Source organism: Lynx canadensis, chromosome F2, assembly GCF_007474595.2.
Source record: "Lynx canadensis isolate LIC74 chromosome F2, mLynCan4.pri.v2, whole genome shotgun sequence".
In the NCBI taxonomy this organism is placed as follows: domain Eukaryota; kingdom Metazoa; phylum Chordata; class Mammalia; order Carnivora; family Felidae; genus Lynx; species Lynx canadensis.
Window position 1 is genome coordinate 10,564,166 of NC_044320.2, and position 24,291 is coordinate 10,588,456.

The 24,291-nt window shown below is 46.7% G+C and overlaps 1 protein-coding gene across 2 annotated transcripts in view; it reads left to right on the plus strand.

Moving 5' to 3' along the window:
* ADCY8 (adenylate cyclase 8) overlaps positions 1-24,291 on the plus strand; it is a 225,733-nt gene that overhangs the window by 64,813 nt on the left and 136,629 nt on the right. For both annotated transcript variants that reach the window (XM_030304404.1, XM_030304406.2), the window contains exon 3: positions 20,925-21,055. In XM_030304404.1, the coding sequence (XP_030160264.1) occupies positions 20,925-21,055 (131 nt within the window). The remainder of the gene's footprint in view (positions 1-20,924; positions 21,056-24,291) is intronic.

Sequence of the window (24,291 nt, forward strand, 5' to 3'; positions counted from 1 at the left end):
GAAATGAGGTGAATCGTGTATCATAAAGCTTGACGCGTAGTTAAGTGCTGAGTAAGATCTGTTGTTGGCAGTGGGGTTGTTGTTGTAATTGCTACTCTTTCTTTTAAAAATTTTTTTTATGTTTATTTATTTGTGGGAGAGACAGAGTGCGAGTGGGGGAGGGGCAGAGAGAGAGGGAGAGACAGAATCGGAAGCAGGCTCTAGGCTCTGAGCTGTCCGCACAGAGCCCCAAGTGGGGCTCGATCCCACGAATAGATCATGACTTGAGCTGAAATCGGATGCTTAATCGACTGAGCTGCCCAGGCATCCCATAATTGTGACTCTTTCTAAAGCATTTGTTTTAATCATAAGGCAATGTCTCGCACAGAAAACAAAATCCTCAGACTACCAGAAGCTGAATTGATTTAAAAATTTTTTCATTTTATTTATTTTTAGAGAAAGAGAGAGCACGCACAAGCGAGAGAGAGGGGCAGAGGGAGAGAGAGAGAGAGAGAGAGAGAGAGAGACTCTCAAGCAGACTTCACGCTCTGCACAGAGCTTGACGCAGGGCTCGATCCCACTGAGCCGAAATCAAAAGTCAGACACTTAACCAACTGAGCCACGCAGGTGCCCTGAGATTTAATTGATTTTAAATAAGTAGAGACAGAGCCAGACTCAGATGTTTGCAGTGTGAAAAGCCGCGGAAATCAAAGGCAATTGAATTACGCCTTCTGTTCAGGGAGTAGCTTGTGTTTGCCCAGAGTTAGAGGGAACTAAAGAATGAACATTGCCTGTGTTTTCCAGGTAAACTTTGCTGATTATGATACTTCCTGTTATTTCAAATATAAATGAGAAGTGTTTAATCGTTTTTTTTTCATGAGCAGAAAATTGACATCAGCTTATCATTAAACACCGAAGTGAAAAGTGACGACGCAGATCAACAGCCAATTGGTTTTATAGGCTCGGAGGAGGGGGTCACAGGGACCTCACGTCCATACCTGCCCTGAACAGTTTCTCCAGACAGTTCGCGGAGATAGCAGTTGAAGGGCCACCTGCCACATTGCCTCCACCATGCCCTCTGGCCTCTGACTCGGTTTCTTTTTTGGAGCTCAGGCATTGACAGCCGTGCTTTTTTTAGATGCAGCAGAAGAGGGATGTGCAGTTTGCTGTCCTGTATTAATACAAGGTTGGCTTCAAGCCAGTTACTTCTCTGAGCCTGAGTTTCTTCACCTGTAAAATTGTTTTAATAATTCCTACCTCGAAGGATTCTTGTGCCCGTTCAATGAGCTCGTACACAGGAAGGTGATCTTCTAACTGTAACCACACTTCAGGTGTGAGTGGTTTTTTTTTATTTTTTTATTTTTTTTTTAATTTTTTTTTCAACGTTTATTTATTTTTGGGACAGAGAGAGACAGAGCATGAACGGGGGAGGGGCAGAGAGAGAGGGAGACACAGAATCGGAAACAGGCTCCAGGCTCTGAGCCATCAGCCCAGAGCCTGACGCGGGGCTCGAACTCACGGACCGTGAGATCGTGACCTGGCTGAAGTCGGACGCTTAACCGACTGCGCCACCCAGGCGCCCCAAGTGTTTTTTTTTTTTTAATTGTTTTAACGTTTATTCATTTTTGAGAGGCAGAGAGAGACAGAGCGGTTAGCGGGGGAGGGGCAGAGAGAGAGGGAGACACAGAATCTGAAGCAGGATCCAGGCTCTGAGCTGTCTGCACAGAGCCCGACGCGGGGCTCGAACTCACGAACTGTGAGATCATGACCTGAGCCGTAGTCGGACGCCCAACCGACTGAGCCACCCAGGCACCCCTATAAGTGATTATTTTTAAATTTTTTAAATGTTGTATTGGAGGAGGATGGTTAATGTCCTGATAATACTGCCTTCAAGGGGCTTCTTTAAGGTTTAATCAGTCTCTTACCTCCAAATTAGAGCTCCCCCAATCACTATTGACACATGATGTTCTTTTTTATTTTTTAAACATTTATTAATTTTGAGAGACAGAGATAGAGGCGAGCGGGTGAGGGGTGGAAAGACAGACACACACAGAATCCGAAGCAGGCTCCAGGCTCTGAGCACAGAGCCTGACGCGGGGCTCGATCCCATGAACCGTGAGATTTGACCTACGATATTCTTGGATCGATGTGAAAAGATAACCCATAGTCAATACTTTACAAATTTCCACGAATGAGTGTTATAAAGCTCTTGTCAATTGCTAATTAAATAGACCCCAGAATCATAACCACTGAATTAGAAACTCAGAATTCCCGGTGTTGGATTCTCCTCCTTCGGGCTTCGGCACAAATGTATCCTTAATTAGGATGCCTTCCCTGAGTGACACTGACCGTCTCCACACTCTCCGCACACAGGTATATTCTTTTTTTTTTTTTTTTCATTTTTTTTTTCAACATTTATTTATTTTTGGGACAGAGAGAGACAGAGCATGAACGGGGGAGGGGCAGAGAGAGAGGGAGACACAGAATCGGAAACAGGCTCCAGGCTCCGAGCCATCAGCCCAGAGCCTGACGCGGGGCTCGAACTCCCGGACCGCGAGATCGTGACCTGGCTGAAGTCGGACGCTTAACCGACTGCGCCACCCAGGCGCCCCAATTCTTTACCACACCACCCAGTTTTCTTTTCTTGGTGGAACTTAAAACTACGTGAAATTACATGGTGAATACATATGCTTCCTTGTTTCCAACTAGTATGTAATTTGGTCGCAGCAGGGATCTGATCAGTCTTGTTCATCATGTCTCCAAACTTTGAAAAATGTGTATTGAGTGAATGAACGTTTTCTGGGGAGAGAGAAAAAAGAGAATTCACCGTGTGGGGGGAAAAAGAGAATTCACCGTTCAAAGAGCCTGGGAAGCATGTATTACGGCACACTTATAAATAGGTACCTGTGGGAACAGCTGCGTGCTAAGAGTTGAAGTAGGCAGTAATTTGTTTTATCTGTCCACATGCAGCCACGGGTGGGGTGCTGCTCCAAGCTATGGGCATCTTCTAGCATTTACAATAATAAAAGTTGCTCTGCTCAGAATGCAGGATCGTTTGCCAGCTCTAGTGAAGGTCATGAAACTTAAGCCTCAGGACCTCTCACTTAACAGGTCCTTCCAAAGCCCTCCGAAGGGTCCTGGCACATGTCTAGTTACTACTTGCAATCTTTTTCTTAAAGAGGATCCTTCCAGGGGCACCTGGGCAGCTCGGTCGGTTAAGCATCCGACTTCGGCTCGGGTCACGATCTCACGGTCCGTGAGTTCGAGCCCCTCGTCGGGCTCTGGGCCGATGGCTCGGAGCCTGGAGCCTGCTTCCGATTCTGTGTCTCCCTCTCTCTCTGCCCCTCCCTCGTTCATGCTCTGTCTCTCTCTGTCTCAAAAATAAATAAACGTTAAAAAAAAATTAAAAAAAAAAACAACAAAGGATCCTTCCAGGGGCACCTGGGCGGCTCGGTCGGTTAAACGTCTGACTTCGGCTCAGGTCACGATCTCACGGTTTGTGAGTTCGAGCCCCACGTCGGGCTCTGTGCCGACTATACTTTCAGAACCTAAGCCTCCCCCCCCCCATGTAAACACCCAAGGGGTTACTGTCGTCAGACATGGAAGCCAATTTGAAAATGTACATGTTCTGCTGAATGGGTTCAAATATTTCCGGGGGGAAATAACAATGTGGAGGTCTTTTCCACACCAAGATTGGTAGTTGTCCAAGAGATGTGTGCCTTTTCGGCATATTGAAGCAATAGTTGCTAGCTTTTGTAACATAGCTCCTCGTCACCAACGATAGTGTGTTGTTACAACAGATTTGGAAGTTAGCGTAGTAGGACAGGGTTTTATCAGAATGGAGGGGAATAGAGCCGAGAGTCCTCCAAGGGCAAGTCTATCTGAGACTTCTAATTTTGTCCTTTGTTAGAATTTCAGTGGGAGATTTATTTCTGAGAAAATCCCGACTGTGTTCACAGGCAGCTTAGTTGCTGCATGGACAGTGGAGTCAGACGGACCTGGTTTTGAGCCCCAGCTTTGCACCTCAGTAGCTGTGAAAACTTGGGCAAAGAACGTTAAATTGATGTGCCTCCGTTTCCGTATCTGTGAAACTGGAATAATCCGACATACCTCGCTGACTATGGTGAGACTTATCTGAAATAAATGTTCGAGGTGTGCCTGACGAACAGGTACCACGGATCCCTGCTTCACCATCCCCAGATCATGACTGGTGTTCCCAGAGTGAGGGCTTCTGGTTTCCGAGACAGAGCTTTTTGAATCGAGCCATCGGGATGTTCCCGCATCTTGGATTCCCCACAGGCTATGCGTTGTTTGGGGCCAGTCTGATTAACACCCTCCAAGCCTGGCACATGCCAGGCAGATTACCATTTATTGGAAGAAATTGAATTGAACGGTTCAATAGAGCCAAATACGCACGCGTATGTAACAGGACAGCAGAGGGATGTGTGGTATGACATTTGCGAACATGTGTTCAGGAGGATTTCTAGGGCGTATGTAATTTCTCCTGGACTGATGACTCTTAGAAAGGATCTTTGAGTATTGATGAGACTATAAAATCCCTTCCTGTTCCCCTGATCCCTGCTGCCCTTGAACAAGAGGACTTTCCTTGTCCGTTGGCCTCGCAGAAGGGTTAAATCCTCTCTTGGGACCCCAGTGTTCCTCTTCTAGACCTTGTGGACCAGCCTCGCAGTCACTGTGATGGACAGCGTGTTAGCTGTGCCACTGCCACAGATGTTAACTCCGGAGCCCGCCGCCTCCTGGGTCTCCCCTGGCAAAATACGGACAGTGGCCATCTTCTGGATGACCACAAATCTCGTGACTGGACACTAGAAGACTGCCATTTAAAAATCCATTCTCTCCATGACCACGATTGCCAGCAACCAAGAGCAGAGGTAGCTGAAAATAGCCTCTCTCTCACCTCCACATTCTATCTTGCAGGAATACACCTAATTTGCAAAATCCAAATTGTATCCAGAGCTGCAGGATTTAGGGAGATGCAGGAAATTAACTTCCCAGCCTCTTTCATTCAGAAAGGAATATTCGGGGCCTTTCCACTTTGGGATGGCAGCTCCCAGGAAGAAGCTCATTTTACTTATGATCTAGTGTCACAAAGGCATACAAGGTAAAACAGAGAAAGTGTCTGTGAAACCGCACGTCAAGGCCGTGTCTCATCCGCTTGATTTCGGGCCCGCGATTGTGTCGCAAACTCCAGTTTAAAAAATGCTGCACTAGGGGCCCCTGGGTGGCTCAGTTGGTTAAGCATCCAACTCTTGGGTTTCGGCTCAGGTCATGACCTCACAGTGCGTGAGTTTGAGCCCCATGCCAGGCTCTGCACTGGCAGAGCCTGCCTGGGATCTTCTCTCTCCTTCTCTCTCTGCCCCTCCCCCTCCCTCAAAATAAATAAATAAATAAACTTAAAAAAAATGCTGCATTAGAGGTGGCGGGTAAAGGCAGGCCACCATGCCCGCCGCCACACCCCTCATATGCCCGTTCCAGCAGACTCTCTAGTCCCTCTGGCTGGTGGCTTTGGCTTGTGATTCCGATGTCTCAGGATCCAGGACCCCATGGGGAAGCGTCCTGAGAGCAAGGCATCCATTCCTCCCCCATGATGATGATAAAGCACAGGAAGAAGGGGAAGTAGCCCATCCAAGGACAACGAAGCAGAAAAATTAATGGCGCTTTCTTCATTTACACGGCTTTGGAAGCATGCAGTGTATACACAACATCAAGAGTATTCAAGATAGCCCCGGCTTTTGTGCCATACTTACCAAAGTTTTGAGCATGGTTCTGCCGCTCTTGATTTCATGGGCAGATTTTTTTTCACTTCTGAGCCAATATGCTCATCTATAACATAGGATAATAAGACTCGCTTTGTCGTTATGTCCTTGGACAATATATACTATCTCTTTTATTTTTTCTTGGCTGTAAAATAGGCTTTGCTCCATTGGCTAGCTGTAAGGGTCAAAGACGATAAATTGGGTGATAACTGTCACACGCAGGTGCTCAGATGTCAGTCCCTTTCCTAGTCATTGATCCTAATCACCCACCTTGTCTTTCCATATCTGTTACCCTAGAGTATTGGTTACACCTTTTGCTGTATAATGACCCCAAAACGTAGTGGCTTAAAATAATCACCATTATTTAGCTGACAGTTCTCTGGGTTGGCTGGGAGTTCTTCTGGGCTCTGGTGAGTGTCTCCAGTCACTGGGTGGGACTGATGCCTGCCGGGTGATCTCCGTTACCTGTGCGGTGATCTCACTCACACATCAGGCAGTTTGGCAAACCAGAGACCAGGGCATCTAATTTTCTACCGCGTGGTCTCTCGTCCTCCAACGGGGAGCTCGGGCACATTCATGTGGTAGTCGCAGGGGTCCACGCACTACAGGAGGTAATAGAAGTCCCAGTGAACAGGCACATTTCACACCTCCGCTTGTGCCATATGTGCTCTTGTCCCGTTGGTCAAAGCAAGCGACTCAGCCAAGCCAAGAATCCATATGGGAGGCCGCTACCCAAGGGGAATTATTATGCACATATTTACATGCAGTCTACCACATTTAGTAAGGTTGGGCTGTCCGTGATTCCCCTTTGCCGGAGCTCTGCAGAATACCGGACAAAAACCACATCCCTCACTTTTGTCCCCACCTGTAGGTTTACAGCACATGAGAAGATGTTTGTTGTAGACAGTGTGGCTTATCAAAAAAGGTACATGTTCTATGGGGCATCTGGGTGGCTCAGTCGGTTAAGCGTCCGACTTCAGCTCAGGTCATGATCTGACGGTCCGTGAGTTCCAGCCCCACGTTGGGCTCTGTGCTGACGGCTCAGAGCCTGGAGCCTGCTTCGGATTCTGTGTCTCCCTCTTTCTCTGCCCCTCCCGTGCTCGTGCTCTGTCTCTCTCTGTCTCAAAAATAAATAAAAACATTAAAAAAAAAGGCACCTGTTCTAATATTATATTATTTATATTAGATATCTCTAGTATTAGATGTTTATATTATAAACCTTCTTTTCTGGTCCATTTTGGAAAGTTAAAGTGTAGACAGGAAGGAACGTGGAGGAGGAAAGGAGAGAGAGAGGCGGTCAGCTTTGGTGGAACCCCCACCATACATCAGAGATGTAGTGTCACTTCCGTGAGACCCGCATGGAGGGCTCCTTCTCATTCCCATTTTCCCGATAAAGAAATTGACACTCCTGCCAAGATCATTCAGTGAGAAAATGACCTCAGACCTAGTTTGTCTTACATCAGAGCAAAATCTCTTCCTTCTCGCGGGTAACATGAAGATCTGGCTGGTAAATCGGGATCTCCTTCCTGTGGTTTCCTCAATGCCCACTAGAGAAAACATTTTTCATTTTCAACGAACATAACATGTCCACCTCTGACTACAAAACGGGTTTATAAATATGAACGGATCCCTAAGAGAATATCAAAGTATTTTGGTTCCATTGATACATCTAAGAAATGGCATTTTTCAGGCTCAGGAAGCCACTCCAACATAGACATCTTGGACTTTTTAAATTTTACGTTTAATGTTGCCTTATTTCTGCTTTCCTTGTTATAGCCTTGCTAGCTGTTTTGTCCTGACAAGGCCAAAGGAATCAAAGTCTAAGTTTTGATCTTTCAGTGTGTGCGTGTGTGTGTGTGTGTGTGTGCTGCAAGTTGATCTCAGCCCTGTTGACAAAAGGAACATGAAGTTGAGCAAAACACATGATGAAAAGAAAGAAAACCATAAGACCTATACACCATATGATTATAGGTATTACCATATACTATATAACATGGAAAAACCATATTGACCTATATACGCTGGGATTTCTCTTCTCCCAGAATGTCGAAGATCAGGATGTTCCAGACATTAAAATATGCTGGTTAATGCGTGGTCACTGTGCAGATCAACTGTTCTCAAATGTTTGTCCCCAGGGATCCTAGACACTTGAGAAGGCTGCCGTGAGGACACTGACAGCCAGTGAGGCAGCCTGTCACTGTGGACTGTGTTCTCAATAGTTCTAAACTCACCTGTCGGTTTCCCTCTTGCCTTCCCGCGATCAGTCACGGTTCCTCAGCCTACGTATCTCTGAAAGATGCGGTGTGAGTCATTCGTGAAGAATGTCAGCTGACATTTACGGAGTGCCTACTGTGTCCCAGACATTGCTCAAGGTACTCAGGATACCACTAAGATCCTTGCTCTCGTGGACTTAGGGGGAGATGAGAGGAGATCAGCAGTGAGCAAATGAACAAAGGGCTAAGCATGAAATTTTTCATGATCAATGCCATGATTATAGATGAGGTGACAAGGAGCAGTACTCCAGATTGGGGCTTTGAAGAACTGAGACCTTTGGGAAAAGGCAAATTAAACAGGCAGCTGGGGGACGAACATTCCATGCAGAAGGAATACCTAACACAGAGGTCATGAGATGGGAACAAGCTTATTACCATGTTCAAGGAGCAGAAAGGTTCATGTGCCTGGAGGGTGGTGTTGATTGGGATGAATGATGGGAAACTCGGCCAGAGCACATATCTGGGTCAAGTAAATTTGGGTTGCTATTCATCAAAGTGGATGTGTCAAGTTTAGGCACTTGGATATAGAGCTTAGAGTCCAGCAGACAGGCTAAGATTGAAATACAGCCTCTGGAGTGGGTCAACATATGTATGGTGTAGAAAGCCATTTCCCTAGAGGAATTAATCCAGGAGGGTAGTCCAAACGAGAAAACAGGAAGAAGTATGGTGCTGAGGTCTGGAGTCCTCCAACATTTAAAGGGGTAGATAGAGGAGAAACAATCCGCAAAGATGTTAAAAAGTTTAAAAAAATAAAAATAAGATGAAAACAGCCCAACAACAACAAATCAGAAGAGCAAGGTGCATAGACCAGAACCAGAAGACGTTCCAAGGAAGAGTAGTGGATGACTCCCTTCAGTGGCGGCCAGAAGGTCACAGGAGATCCATCAGTGACCCATTCTTCCTGGGTGGAGAGCGAGGGAAGCCAGACACAAAGGAGAACAGGTGATTCCGTTATATGAAGCTCAGGACAGGAAAAACTAAGCTTTGGCGTTGGGAGTTCTGACTCTCCACCAGCTCAAAGCATCTCATCTTCCACATCTCTTATGCCGCCATCTCTTTGAAGCAGGCAAGAGCCAGGTGGTGTCCTGAACTGATGTTTAGTGCACTGCTGTTAATATTTTATGGCAGCAATTTTCAGCCTCTCAGCCGACTACACCACGAGCATGGGGGAGGCAGAAGTGAAGATCGTCCCCTGCTTTGCCCAGTGAAATAAACAGCACTCGCTCATTCCTTAGTACATGCTTGCTAAATAACAGTTCTCCAGACGCATGAGTGAGTAGCGAGTGATATTCCACAGTAGATTATATGAAGATGTGGAAAAGCTTGTGGCATGAGAGGCAGTCCCAGGTGACCCTCTGTCCCCGAGGAAAGAATGAACCTGAATCAGGCTCCATAACACAGAGCCTGGTGTGGTGAACTCACTCACTAATGGACCAAGACACCTGACTTTGCATTCAGGTGCTGCCTTTCTGTGCCCCTTTGTGTGCCTTTGACACAGCTCTCCAGTCTCTCGGTGCCTCCGTTTCCACATCTGTAAAGCAAGGATGATAAAGGTATCATTCTCGTGAGTTGTGGTGAGGACAACATGAGACGATTCACGTACAGAGTTCGACCATTAGTGCCGGCCAACAGGAGCAGTGGTGGTGGACAGAATCCTATTTTGACAATACGATTGCTATTCTTTCTTAGGCATTTGCTTCGCTAAATAACGTGTGGACTGCTGGGGGACACGAGGGGCTTTTGGGTTGCTGTCCTGTTCTGCTATTGGGTCTGGGTTCTGTTCACGAGAGCGTGTTTCATTTGTGGAAATACATCCAGCTGTACATCTAGGATACGCCCATGTCCCTCTCTGTAAATTACACTTCAGTTACCGATAAGAAAAAGCCATCCTTCAGTGGCTCCCCTTAGCTTTCAAGGTGAAGTTACTGTTTCTTAGTTTAGCACAAGAGTGACTTTAAGACCTGGCCCTTCTCCACATTCAACTATTTGAAGCACTATGAGTACACCATCTGTTACCATCATCCTGGCTTCACTCAGACGATTTCCTCTACTCAAAACCAAAACTCGGCTCAAGAACCACCTCTTCCAGGAAGACTTCCCTGACTGGGTCAAGATACCCTTAATTGGACTCACACTGCCCCTCACCTCCCGTCCATCGCTGCGCTTACCACCCTAATATCTTTCTGTACTTGTCTGAAGTTCAGTGAGGGGAGCAGCGTTTTCCTCATTACATTGTGTCATTTTGAGGGAGAGCTTGAAAAATAATTGATGAATGATTACTTAAGTAAATAGATGAATAATATTAAAAGGAATTTCCTTTTTCAGATTTATGATCGTAGAGAGATGGAAATGGAAAAAGAGCTGGAAATTCCTTTTTTTAAGTTATTTATTTATTTTGAGAGAGAGAGTGCAAGCTTGCATGCAAGTTGAAGAGGGGAAGAGAGAAAGGGAGAGAGAGAATCCCAAGCATATATATATATATATATATACACACACACACACACATATATATATATGTATATATGCATATATATATACACACACACATACATATATGTATATATACATATATATGTACATATATGTGTATATATGTATATATACACACACACACATATACAAAGTGCTAAAAATGTGTATATATATGTACATATATATATGTGTATATATATATATATGTATATACCATTTTTTTCTGTTTCATCCCTTGTGCAACTTCAAAAATTGGAAAATTTTTCAGCCTATATACAATAACAGTAGCTTCCCTTTTTTTCTCCTTCTCTTTGCCCACTGCACTGACCCACGTTCAGATCTGCTTTCTTTGCTGGAGACTTAGCCACGACTATGTCACCTATTTTCTGTCTGTCCCCTAGGCTTGCAGTCCATTCTCTAGAGTCACACAAATAATGTTACTTCCCTTCTCCTCTCCCACTTAAAAAATCATTGGCTCCCTATTCCCCTATGACCTAAAGACCAAATTCCTTGCCACAGTTCGCAAGGGCCGTGCCACACTGTTCCCAGTGGAATTCTCAAGTCTCTATTCTGATTAGTCCTTCACAGAGAACCTTCGACCATGGTGAACTCACCCAGAAACTTGCCATCCCCTGTCCATCCTGTGTCTTTGTTCATTGAACGGTCTTCTCTAACTCTAACTGGCAAACTCTTAATTTTTTTTTAAAGCTTCATTTATTTATTTTGAAAGACAGAGAGAGAATGTGAGCAGGGGAGAGTCAGAGAGAGAGGGAGAGAAGGAGAATCCCAAGCAGGCTGTGCCCGGTCAGCACAAAGCCCAATGAGGGGCTCCAACTCACCAACCGTGAGATCATGACCTAAGCCGAAATCAAGAGTTGGACACTTAACCGGCTGAGCCACCAAGGTGCCCCTCCTATTTTTTTTAAGACGTAATAATATCCAGCTGGAATATCTCACCGTCTGTGAGGCCAGCAGAGCAAAGTTCAACGCCTGCCTTTACACCTAAGAAAATTCAGATTCAGAAGTATCAAGGAGCTTGCCCAAGATCAGACAGTGGGTCGGTGCATGCCGGAAAGAGACCCAAAATCACGTCTTCCAAGTGTGGATTTCTGACCTATATATCAATGTCTTTTTATTGAAAATGGCCCGGTGTTTACTTTTTTTTCTGTGTCGGAGAAGAGTGGCAAACCTTATGTGAAAGAACCTTTTAGCGCTCTCTAAAAAGACTGAAATCCTCAAGCCGTAAGAAGTGCTTAAAAGAAAGATTTTTGTTTTTTTTTAATGTTTGTTTAGTTTTGAGACAGAGAGAGACAGAGCATGAACGGGGGAGGGGCAGAGAGAGAGGGAGACACAGAATCCGAAACAGGCTCCAGACTCTGAGCCGTCAGCCCAGAGCCTGACGCGGGGCTCGAACTCATGGACCGTGAGATCATGACCTGAGCCGAAGTTGGACGCTTAACCGACTGAGCCACCCAGGCGCCCCAAAAGGAAGATTTTTCTAGAGGAGCTGCTTGGGAGCAGATCCGGCCCCTCGTGTCTCCTGCATACAGCAAATGTGTTCTTTATTCCTCCTATTTGACGAAATTCCTTTCAGGGCAGCTCAGCTTTGTGCCCGACTGTCATACTACTGCCTTTGATTTATCATTGTATTACCGACCCAGAAATTGCCTTCCTTTCTGTCCGATAATGTAAGAGTTGTCGACACACCAGAGGAGGCCCTCAGCTGTGAGTTCCCCCGCGTGTGCTAAGCATCGGGGAGGGTGTAAAACTGATGACGAAGGCGTGTGCTGCCCTGTCATGGGTCATTCTGCATTGAAAGTGCTAAAAGTTGTGGGGACAGGGTGACCGTATGCCATCTCTACTAAGCAGATGCCTGGGGAGTAGAGGGGAGTATTTCGTCACTGACATTGTTTCAAACTGGAATATCAAGGGTAAATGGTGAATGGTGATGATAATAAACAGCAAAGCAGTTTTGACTATGTTACTATTGTTTTAAATTCCCTGCAGTGAGCCGAGGTCTGTGAAGGCAGGGCTTTTGTTGGCCTTGCGCACTGGACTCTCCCGGCATTCAGTAGGCATTCGGCAATGCTTAAGCAAATCGAAGAATAAGGAAAGAGCCTTGCCTGGGAACTACCAAATGAAGGGACCTGGAAAAATCTTAACTCCTTGAAAAGATAAAAAGAAGAAAAACGTCCCTGAAACCTGAATTTTGTTACTCATTCTTTATTTTTTTAATATGAAATTTATTGTCAAATTGGTTTCCATACAACACCCAGTGCTCATCCCAGAAGGTGTGCATTCTTTAAAGTGTGTTCCCCGTCGTGGACTACAGACGAGAGAGTAACGCAGCCTCTGGCTTGTGAGCTGGCTGCTGGAATGAATTAAAAGCACACCTGATCACTACTGCTATTTAGTAAGCACCTACTGTATGCCAGGATCTATAAAAGGGGCTTTAGTGTAAACAACAATCCTGGGAGGCAGGCAGTACTATTCCCATTTTGTAGATAAAGAAACAGGGGCGCCTGGGTGGCGCAGTCGGTTAAGCGTCCGACTTCAACCAGGTCACGATCTCGCGGTCCGGGAGTTCGAGCCCCGCATCGGGCTCTGGGCTGATGGCTCAGAGCCTGGAGCCTGTTTCCGATTCTGTGTCTCCCTCTCTCTCTGCCCCTCCCCCGTTCATGCTCTGTCTCTCTCTGTCCCAAAAATAAATAAACGTTGAAAAAAAAAAATTAAAAAAAAAAAAAAAAGAAACTGAGGCACAGAGGGGTCATAGAGGTTATTGTGGTCGCAAGGTGGGCCAGCTGTTGAGCAAACTGCAAGCTTGCCTGACTCCAAACTTTGTAGTGTTTGTATTTCTGGGTAGAACCAAAGGATCCTGGTGGTCTTAGACCATCACCAAGGAGGCATGGATGGTCTCCAGACTTTTCAGCCTCCTTGCCGAATCAGCCTGAATTGCGTATATGGAATACGCCTTCAGGAGCCAGTTCAACAACGGCTTCTGCACCTCTGTGCTCACACTTAACCTTTCAGAAATGGTAGCAGTTCCGCGTGAAAATCCTATAAAATCCCTCTGTGATACAAACTCAAATGCCAGAGTCAAGGTTTTTGGTAATAAAAACTGAAGAAATTTTAATTTTTACAAGTGCGGCTGAAGCTTTTCACCGTGTACCGCAATTGCCTTTTTAGATTCTGTCTATGCATTCTCCCCGTATTTGCTGTGTCGTGTTCCTCCTCTAAGAGCTGTAAGTTTTTACACCAGTGCACAATCAGAGCTCTGAAACAGTGCTTAAAATACAGCATGCGTGCCGTGAATTTCATCAGCACGTGGGCTGTGGTTCCAGTGTGCTAGACCCTCTCTAATTCTTTTACAAATACTAACTCACTTAATTCGACAGCCCTGGCAGATCGATGCTGTTATCACCAGCCCCGATTTACAAATGGGGAAATTGTGGTACAGAAAAGCTAAAGAGCAGGTCCCAAGTCACAGAGGTAGGAGTGGGCAGGGCTAGGGTTTGCAGCCAGAGCCATGCCTATGACCGACCTTCCTCTAACTTCTCCATGTCTCCACGTTCCCTGCTCTGCACCCCTGTGGTCAAAGCGGGATTCTGTTCAGGAGCAGGTGTTTATAGTTTACTCATCCTTTCCTTCCACGAATGTGGAAGGAAGGGGGACTTCAGTTTCTCCCCTCTGCACCCAACCCACCCCTTTCTCAAGGGTCACTTCAGTGATGACCAGTCTCTTTATTGTGCCCCTGCATCTCTGACCGTGAGCCTTAGGCAGGTCTGGATGTTTGACTCCTTAGGCAGACATGTTAAGTCTTTTTTGTCTTCTTCCAAAATTCTATTTAAATTCTGGTTAGTTAACATACAGTGGGACATTGGTTTCAGGAGCAGAATTCAGTGATTCATCACTTACATACAACACCCAGGGCTCATCATAACAAGTGCCCTCCTGAATCCCCTTCCCCCATCTAGCCCGTCCCCCACCCACCTTCCTCCACCAATCCTCAGTGTGTTCCCTATCTTGAAGAGTCTCTTATGGTTTGCTTCCCTCTCTTTTCATCCCCTTCCCATGTATTCATCTATTTTGTGTACTAAATTCCACATGAGCGAAATCGTATGGTATTTATCTTCCTCTGACTGACTTTTCGCTTAGCATAATACACTCTAGCTCTATCCAAGTCATTACAGATGGCAAGATTTCATTCTTTCTGGTGGCTGAATAATATTCCATTGTATTTATACCACATCTTCTTTATCCATTCAGCAGTCGAAGGACATTTGGGCTCTTTCCATAGTTGGGCTATTCTTGATAGCCCTGCTATAAACATTGGGTTGCATATACTCCTTGGAATCAGCATTTTTGTACCCTTTGGATAAAAACCTAGTGGTGCCATTGCTGGGTCATAGGGTAGTGCTATTTTGAACCTTTTGAGGAAGTTCCACACTGCTCTCCAGAGCGGCTGCACCAGTTTGCATTCCCACCAACAGTGCAGGAGGGTTCCCGTTTCTCCACATCCTCGCCAGCATCTGTTGTTTCCTGTGTCGTTAATTTTAGCCAGGCAGAGGTGAGGTGATACCTCGTTGTGGTTTTGGTTTGTATTTCCCTGATGATGAGCGATGTCGAGCATCTTTTCATGCGTCTGGTAGTCATCTAGAAGACACGTTGAGGCTTGAACTCAACGCGAGACTCTTCTTAAACTGGCCAAAGCTATAAGGGATAAGGACCAAGAGCTCTCAGTGAATGAGAAGTGACAGAGAAGGATGAAGCCAGCTTGGAGGAGAAGCAGAGATCCACATTTAGGGGAAAGAGTCATTATGGGTCCCCTTTGGTTCCCCATACCCAGCCTCTGTTTTGCCCTTAGATTCCATGAGACATCCCAGTATACTTAGGATAAAGCCTGAGTTTTCTGAAGCAGACTAGGGTATCTATCCGTCAACAGAGGAATCTGGATAATATGGCCACTCTTTCCTTACCAAGCCTGTGTTGGGTTCTGGAGGTGGACAGAACACCACCGCGACTCTCAAAGGCTTCACGGACAGACATCTAAACAAGAATTGTAAGATCGCTTCAGCTGAAGCCATCAGGATGAGAAGTTGCTTGATTAATTGGAAAAGTGGGTTAAAATGGGGAATTCTGAAACATTGTACTTAAACATTTGGCTTATAACTTAAACAGAAAATAACAAATCCATTGTCCGGTGTTTTGATATAAAGCCCACGCATTTATTTTTAGCTTAGATCTGTTGTTTCTTATTGAGACCGTAGCTAATTGGGCATCAGCCAAGGCTTCTAGTTCCTTAACATGGAGCAAGGATTGAAAAGGACTTGCAACGTGATCAGAGTGACTGTTGAATTTTTATTACTTTTCCCACAAATATTCATGACCATCTTGCCCACATCTGATTTGGTGACAGTGTCTTAGCTACCCAGCATTACCGGGTCTTTCCAAAGCATTCGATTGTATTTGCATACAAAGACCGTCACTTGTTCCTACTTGTTTTAAAATTCTAATTTAGTATCTAATTAAATAGAATGAGTGCACCAACAGATGAAGTGACATAATCATGTTTGGGAACAAGCCCAGTACCTCCTGGCCGGCGTGGGGCTACATAAGGAATAGAAGCTACGGGCGTCTAGAGAGCTCCTTATGAGCTGGGGGAGCTTCAGCCCCGCAGTGCTCAGCTGACAGGTGTCAAGGGGGGACTGGAAAAAGTGGACCCACTGAGTCAGGTAATCCAGAGAATTGGTAAGTGGAGGTCACCCAGGAAAGCCGCTGCTGCAGTAAAGTCAGAGGCCGGTGCAGGTTGCAGTCAGGGCAGAAGTAGGCAGGTCTACGTGGCATAGGAGGATTCAGGGGGAGCTTCATGGAAGTGGTGTCACTTCCGCAGACCAGTGAAGGAAGGCATCCCGGGGACAGGTCCATTATGATCAGAGGACTGCGTGGCCCATCAGAATAACTGGAGGGTTTAACGTTTTATTTATTTTTGAGACAGAGAGAGAGCATGAACGGGGGAGGGGCAGAGAGAGAGGGAGACACAGAATCGGAAGCAGGCTCCAGGCTCTGAGCCATCAGCCCAGAGCCCGACGCGGGGCTCGAACTCACGGACCGCGAGATCGTGACCTGAGCTGAAGTCGGACGCTTAACCGACTGAGCCACCCAGGCGCCCCTGGAGGGTTTAAAACACTGGGCTGGCGAGCCCCTGTACTAGGAATGAGCCCATGCCTTATTCCTGAGACTAAATACCGAATGGTTAGTCTGGAGGTGAAGTTCTCATCCCCTGCTCTCTGCCTTGCTCGGAGTCTTGAGGACCCACTGAGTAGGAGCCCAGCCTCTCCTCTCTTGCCTTTGCAGCTCTAGAAAGGCTACCCAGGACCTCATCTGTGGCTTATAGAGCAGTCTGCGCCACGTCGCCGGGTTATCTGCCCACAGCACTAGTGAGGGCCTGTTCCTGACTTACTGTCCTAGTGCTTGTCAAGCTCCTTTTCGTGGGACCTCTCGGATAGCACGACTATCACATCTTCTGCCTGTCCTCTCTGAGACGGAGACTGTAGCCCCCCCCCCCCCCCCCCCACGGAATTCAGGATCCCATCTGCTGGTTCTCTCCTGTAGTCGTAGCAGCTAACATACTTGTCTACAGTAGAATCTCAGTAAAAATGTGTTGAGTGAAAGAATGAATGAATGAATTTCCAAAGAGACTGCATCCCATAGCTTCTGCACTGGCTGTTGCCCTGTGCCTGCAGCACCTTCTCTAGCTTTCCTTAAGACTGGTTCCTTCTGTCCTTCACATCCCAGCTTCAGTCACCTTGAGGAGTCCCTCCCTGACCATTCAGCCAGAGCCGCCACTGGGCTCGCCTTCATTTCTTCCAGGGTCCATTTTCCAGCTCTAGAACCTTGGCTCTACAGAGGCAAGTGCCGTGTCCATTCTTGTTTTCTGCTGATTCTCCCTGCTCCGCACTGCATCTGGCACAGAGCCCCTCCTCTTTGACATCGTGAGTGCATGAACAAACGGATGAAGTATGAGCCAGGCGTCGGTGAAAAAGAACGTGGGCTTGAGTCTTCCCTGTGCACTTGCCAAGTGCATGACCTTGGGCTTCCCGATTTCCCCTAAACCTCTTTGAATCTCTGTATCCTCGTGCGTGAAATGGGACAAGGATTGTAACTTACTCCCTCCTACGATTAACGGGAGGTTTTGATCAGATACCGGATACAACGCACTTGGTGTGCTACAGTGTGAGTGGTCAGTAAAAATAAGATACTGTCTATAACCCCAGGAGAGGTCTCTTGGTGCCTTGACTTTCACTGCCGTTAACCCCGCTTTGCCCTGCCATAGAGACAGGTCCGTGAGAGGTCTCTCAGTTTGCAACAGCCTGGGAGTGGTGGGTTCTTCCTAAAGCCATTCGGAATCACTGGGGCATAGAAGCCCAGAAGTGCTGTCTGCATGGGGGGCACTCTCCCCCAGGACAATCATCTGCATAAAATAAACCTCTTGAATCCCTCACCATTTCTCACCTGGACCTCCCCCCAGGGGCCACTGTAGCAGTTGATGCCCTGAAGCAGCTTCTGGTGACATGAATAGAGCACACGATGGGAGAGGAAAGGAAGTCCAGACAGGAGCCAATGGTGCTCTTTGAATCAACCTGGGTTCCTTTTCATTGCAGATGGAAAACGCCCCGGGGGGGGGGGGCGAGGAAGATGTGCAGACTCTGAGCACAAAGGCCACCCTGGCCACAGTCTGGCTCCAGGAGAGATTCTCATCCCTCTGATCTCCAGAGCAGAAAATCAGATATTGTGCCTCAGCAGGAGCTGGGAATTGCATTAAGGGGCCAACTTCCTCATTTTCTTTCTGATTGTGTTTTCAGGGGACTTGAGCGGTATTTCTCAAGCAGTGAACAGATCTGAGGCAAACAAAAGTGCTGACAGTGGGCTTTTTTAAGTTTATTTATTTGTTTTGAAACAGAGAGAGAACCCGTGGGAGAGGGCAGAGAGAGAGGGAGAGAGAGAGAGAATCCCAAGCAGGCTCTGTGCTCCATGCTGAGCCTAACGCAGGGCTCGATCTGATGATGGTTGGATCATGACCTGAACCGAAATCAAGATTCGGACGCTTAACCAACTGAGCCACCCAGGTGCCCTGAAAATGGGCTTTTATAGGTAACACCACTGACCGGAGACTGGCAAGTCTGGGTGCTGGAGAATTTTTCTCTTAGAATTTTAGTTTTAAAGTCTCCCATGAAGGCATTGATATCATCCTTTGAGGTGAGTGTGCATTGCCACTTAAAGGGGCACTTGGGTGGCACAGTTGGCCATGATCATCAGGTCATGATTCCAGAATCATGGGATTGAGTCCCACATTGGACTCTGCCCTGAGCGTAGAGCCTGCTAAGGATTCTCTCTCTCTTTCTCTCTGTCTCTCTTACCTTCTTGTGCATACTCTCTCTCTCTCTCTCTTTCTTTCTCTCTCTCTCTCAAAAAGAAAAAAAAAAGTCTGTCTAGCAAATAACCATCCTGTGCATGGACTGTGTTGGCCAGGGTAGGGGGTCCAGTCATGATCTGGGCACAATCTCTGCCCTCTGTGTGTTCACCATTTGTTTAGGAAGTATTTATTGAGTGTTTACTATGTTCAGGCACTGAGTGCCCCGCAAAGCCATGATTAGCACCTACTCCCGTCCAGCAGCGATGTGCGAGCAAGGCCACGGGTACCTAGGAAGTTGGCAAAAAGCACTAATGAGCACAAAATGGATATGGTGCAGAGGTGTTTGCAATAAACATGCTTCTCAGTCCCACTGTGAGACAGCCTTCAAGAGAGGAGAAGCCTCATCGTATGAAACTCTGTAGGCCCTTCACTAATAAAGCCCCTTGCGTGGGAGCCGAGTTAAGTAGAGCAGAGGGGAGAGAGAGGATTCATGCCAGGCCCATTTCATGTTTTATTTCATTGAATTTTCGCAGCAACCCTGGGAAGTAGATGATTTTATTGCTGTTTGCCAAATTAGGGAACTAAAGCACAGAGAACGTAGAGCTCGCCGAATGCTACGTGACTATCGGCAAGGAAGACAAGGTCCAGACTCCAGTCACCCTCAAAACCCAGGGCTTTCCCACCTCCACTGCCACTTGGTCACTGTGCAGGCCATGAGAGTAATTTAATCTCTCCTGGACTCCGTCTCCATGCAAGGCCAGTGATAACTTTTCCCTGCTTAGTGTCGGCGTTTTGCAAATGGATGGTGAAAATCCTTAAGAGCCATAAATAACTATAAAGATACGAGAAACTTCGGTGTTGGGAATTCGCCTGTCTTAAGCTCAGCTCCACATCGCAGCAAACTGTAGAGCAAAGAAACCAGATCCCTGCCTGGTCCCCACAGCACACGTCTTTTTAGGATTTGGTTCTTGTGGCCGGTGAATCGGTTGTTTGTTTTTTTTTTATCTACCATGTTGATTGCAACAGAAGAACATTCTTCTGTCAAGTGTTAGGTCCCTGCTTTCAGGCCGTGTGTGTCTCGTTTCTCTCCTCTTGATAAAGAGGTAGTACCTCCTAACCCTGGTTTTGTCCCCCATTTCATTAATCGTAGCACGTTGTCCCCATCAGGGAGACTCGGAGCCTGGCCCTCCCCGTGGTCACACCCTCTTTTGCTCCTCCCATCGCAGCTGCCAGGCATCTAGGTCTGGTCTCAGCGTCACCTCTCACCTGGACCACTGAGCAGCTTCCCCAACTGGTCTCTCTGCCTCTACCCTGGGCACCCTCGTCACATTTTGTTTTCCGAACCACAGCCAGGGTGATCTTTTAAAATGTAAATCCACAGTGGCCTCCAGTTGTAGATGGAATTAAGTGCCACTACGTCTTACACAAGCATGGGAGACGTGGCTACCCCTGCAACCTCATCATCTGTCACCCCACCCCTCTGTCACCACCCTCCAGCCACACCATTGCTTTTTTTTTTTTTTTTTTAACATTTACACCTGCTGTTTCCTCTCCCTGGACCTTTCTTCTTCTTGCACTACACAGGGCTGGCTCATTCCAATCTTTCAGATTTCAGTTTAAGTATCAGGTCCTCCAAAAGGTCCTTCCTAACCTGATTTGAATCGTGTCATCAGCTGCCACGCTCTGTGGCCATGACCTGTTCTCGCATGGCACTCGCCGCATTTTGTGAATGTGTATGGGTGCATTTGAGTGGGTGATGTTTAATGATTGGATACCTATAGGCTCCACACTCCTTTGGATCACCACTGTCTACCCAACATCCTGCGCAGTGCCTAGCAAATAACACGTACTCAGTAGATACTTGTCATGTTCAAGGATGGTGTGAAGTTAGCAATTCCTCCAGAAGGTCAGCCAAGAGCCCCACGACTTCTACGTGGTGCACGCACCCATCTCAGACTTGCTGGGCGGCCTAACGAGACTATCCGTCTCCTTTGCTTTGTTGTGTTCCAGGAGCGGCTCGTGCTCTCTGTGCTTCCCCGGTTTGTCGTCCTGGAAATGATCAATGACATGACCAATGTTGAAGACGAGCACCTGCAGCACCAATTCCATCGGATCTACATCCACCGCTATGAGAATGTCAGGTGAGAAAGACAGCGCCCTGACCCCTGCTCTGCACTTGATCTGTGTGTGACTGGCTGCTCTCGTCAGACTGCCATGACTTCTGTCTGGCTGAATGCCAGTGCCTTTCTTCATTTTGCTGATTAATTCATTAACCAGTGATTATTCATCATAGAGTTCATTTCCAAATTGAGGCTCGAGAAGAATGTCAGAGAAATACAATGATGTCGGCTTGCCTGCCTTTACATTTCGAGTGGAAAAGCAAAAGCCTTTTACATTATGATTGAAAAACTAATTCCAAATGCAACCTAGAGACTTCAGCGGTGATCACATTGGTCTCCTTCTTATAACTTTTTTTAAAACAATGTAAAATGGATTACAGCTCAGTTGGTTTTTTTTGCAAACATATTTGTGGCCAACCATCCATCCATCCACCCATCCATTCACCTATCCATCCATCCACTTACCCAACTATCCATCCATCCACCCATCCGTTCACCTATCCATCCATCCATCATCCATCCACTTGCCCACCCATCCATCTACCCACCCTTGCACCCACCCACCCTTCCACCCATCCATCCCTTCGTCCATCCATCCATCCATCCATCCACCCACCTACTTACCCAACCATCCACCCATCCACTCATCCATTCACCTATCCATCCATCCATCCATCCATCCATCCATCCATCCACTTACCCAACTATCCATCCATCCACCCATCCACTCACCTACCCATCCATCCATCCATCCATCCATCCATGCACTTGCCCACCCATCCATCTACCCACCCTTGCACCCACCCATCCTTCCCCCATCCATCCCTTCATCCATCCATCCATCCAGTTCTACTTCTTCCTTGTGTAAAACTTTGGGCAATTTACATACTTGAATCTCAGGACCGTTCTCTATAAAATGGGCATTTTAATAGCCACCTTGCAGGGGTTTATGTACATAATGTGAGTGAAGTTACATACAAGGCGTAGAAGAGAGGTAAGCATACAGTAGAGCATTAGGCATCTGTAGATGGTTTTAGACATATGTCCTAATTATAAGCAAAAACAACAGATCCAAGTCTGTTAAAAGGCTGCCTAGTGGCTCATAGAATCATTGGGGAGGGATGGAGAGGCAGGCTCAGCAAATGAGGCAGAGCGAAGCCAGAGCAGAGCCAGAATCACAGCAGAGCACTAGGCCAGTGAGGATGCTGCCTCCACTGTCCCTGAAGAATCCACTGCTTGCGCTACCAACTCCCTCACCCTCCCCAACACAGCTGCCACCTCTTGGAATCCTCCTGCAGCCCCCAGGATCTGGATGTAGTGGCCTTTGCCCTGCCCCCACTCCCCGTTCCCCCTGCCTCTTTGCATTGCAAGTTAGAGCCTGGGGCAGATGTGTCTGATTGGCTTAACCCAGACACTCACCAGAAGTGCCTGGAAAGCAGATACCTGACATGGGCATCTTGTGCAATAGAATTATACCTCCCTCCCACTAAATATCAGAGGGCAAACATACCCAAACATAGGGGAGAATTCTATACATTTAAACAGCTCTAAGAGTGACCAATGTACCCTCTTAGCTCCTTTCGTCCTGACCTTGGTCTGAGGGAGGAACAACTTTTCCTTCTATCCAGCATCTCCGGGCATTCACCTGGCATGCTGGGACACACATTTGAAAAGAAGTCCAACAGGGGTGCCTGGGTGGTTCAGTCGGTTAAGCGTCCGACTTCAGCTCAGGTCATGATCTCAGGTGTGTGAGTTCAAGCCCCACGTTGGGCTCTGTGCTGACAGCTCAGAGCCTGGAGCCTGCTTCAGGTTCTGTGTCTTCCTCTCTCTCTGCTCCTCCCCTACTCTCTCTCTCTCTCTCTCTCTCTCAAAAATAAAGATTAAAAAAAATTTTGAAAGGAAGTCCAACAGCGATCATGATTCCAACACAGTGGGCGTCTCAGTAGAGGTCATTCTCAGGATTTTGTCCAAGACTAGAGTTCCACTGGTGTAGGTGCCTGGGTCTGCAAAGCAGCCTTTTGTCAAATAGCAGCTCCCATAAAAGATACTCCCCAGATGTACAGGTTGGTCCCGTCGATAATGAGAACTCATCGATGCCAGTTGTGGACAACAAGTTCAGGGAGGTGCCTATAATTATAGTACAGTGTAGGATTCTATTTTTAAAGTAAGTAAAAAGGCTGTTAATGGATCATATAAAGAGGAAGAGCTAGGGGGAGGGGAAGGGGATGGGGGTGATAAGAGAAACCTTCCTAAAAGACGTGATTCTTATTTACCTTATTTGAAATTGAGCCAGCTTAGTGAAAAATATCAAAGAAAGGAATCCCCAGCCAAAGGATTCGTACAAGTGAAGGCTGAACAGTGAGATCTGTCTATCTATATCTGTATCTGTATATAATATGTAACATATATCATATGTATGTGATTATTATATTATTTGATACTGATCATTGGTTATCATTATGTATATGATATGATATATGATATGATATATATGTCATAGAATATGATAATATATGTTATATGATATATATACATCTAAAAATAGGAAAAGAATATTATGCAAGTGCCTGTCACCATGAAGAAGGCAGGGGGCGGGGGAAGGAGACAATTACTTTTAGTAAAGAAAAAAAGGAAAAAAATAAACAAGCCTGCACAGCCACACCAACTTATTCAGGAACCGTAAGCTCAATAATGATGCACTTGGCAGTCTTTTCTGCACCGATCAGTTTTCAGTGCTTCCCTTAGTCAGGAACAGCTAAGGTGACTTCTGCCCTTCCCGCTGCACCTATTTATTTTTTTTAACTTTATTTAATCTTTATTTATTTTTGAGAGAGAGAGAGAGACAGAGAGAGAGAGAGAGAGAGAGAGAGAACATGAGCAGGGGAGGGGCAGAGAGAAGGAGACACAGAATCTGAAGCAGGCTCCAGGCTCTGAGCTGTCAGCGCAGAGCCTGATGCGGGGCTCGAACTCATGGACCCGAGATCATGACCTGCGCTGAAGTCAGATGCTTAACCGACTGAGCCACCCAGGCTCCCCTAACCCATTTATTTTAAATCATTAAACGGACTTCTTGCACTGGAGACCCTCTTGCAAAAGTATACACGGCACCAAATTAGAATTGGGTTTGCTTCCCTGTGCTTCTCAGTAGCCTCAGCCCCAGGCAAAGGAGCTGCTTCTAACAGAAGAGTCTGCGGACGCCTGCTGGCACACTGGGGGCTCTCCTGCCCTCACGGAGGCCGGGGGTGGGGGATGCCCAG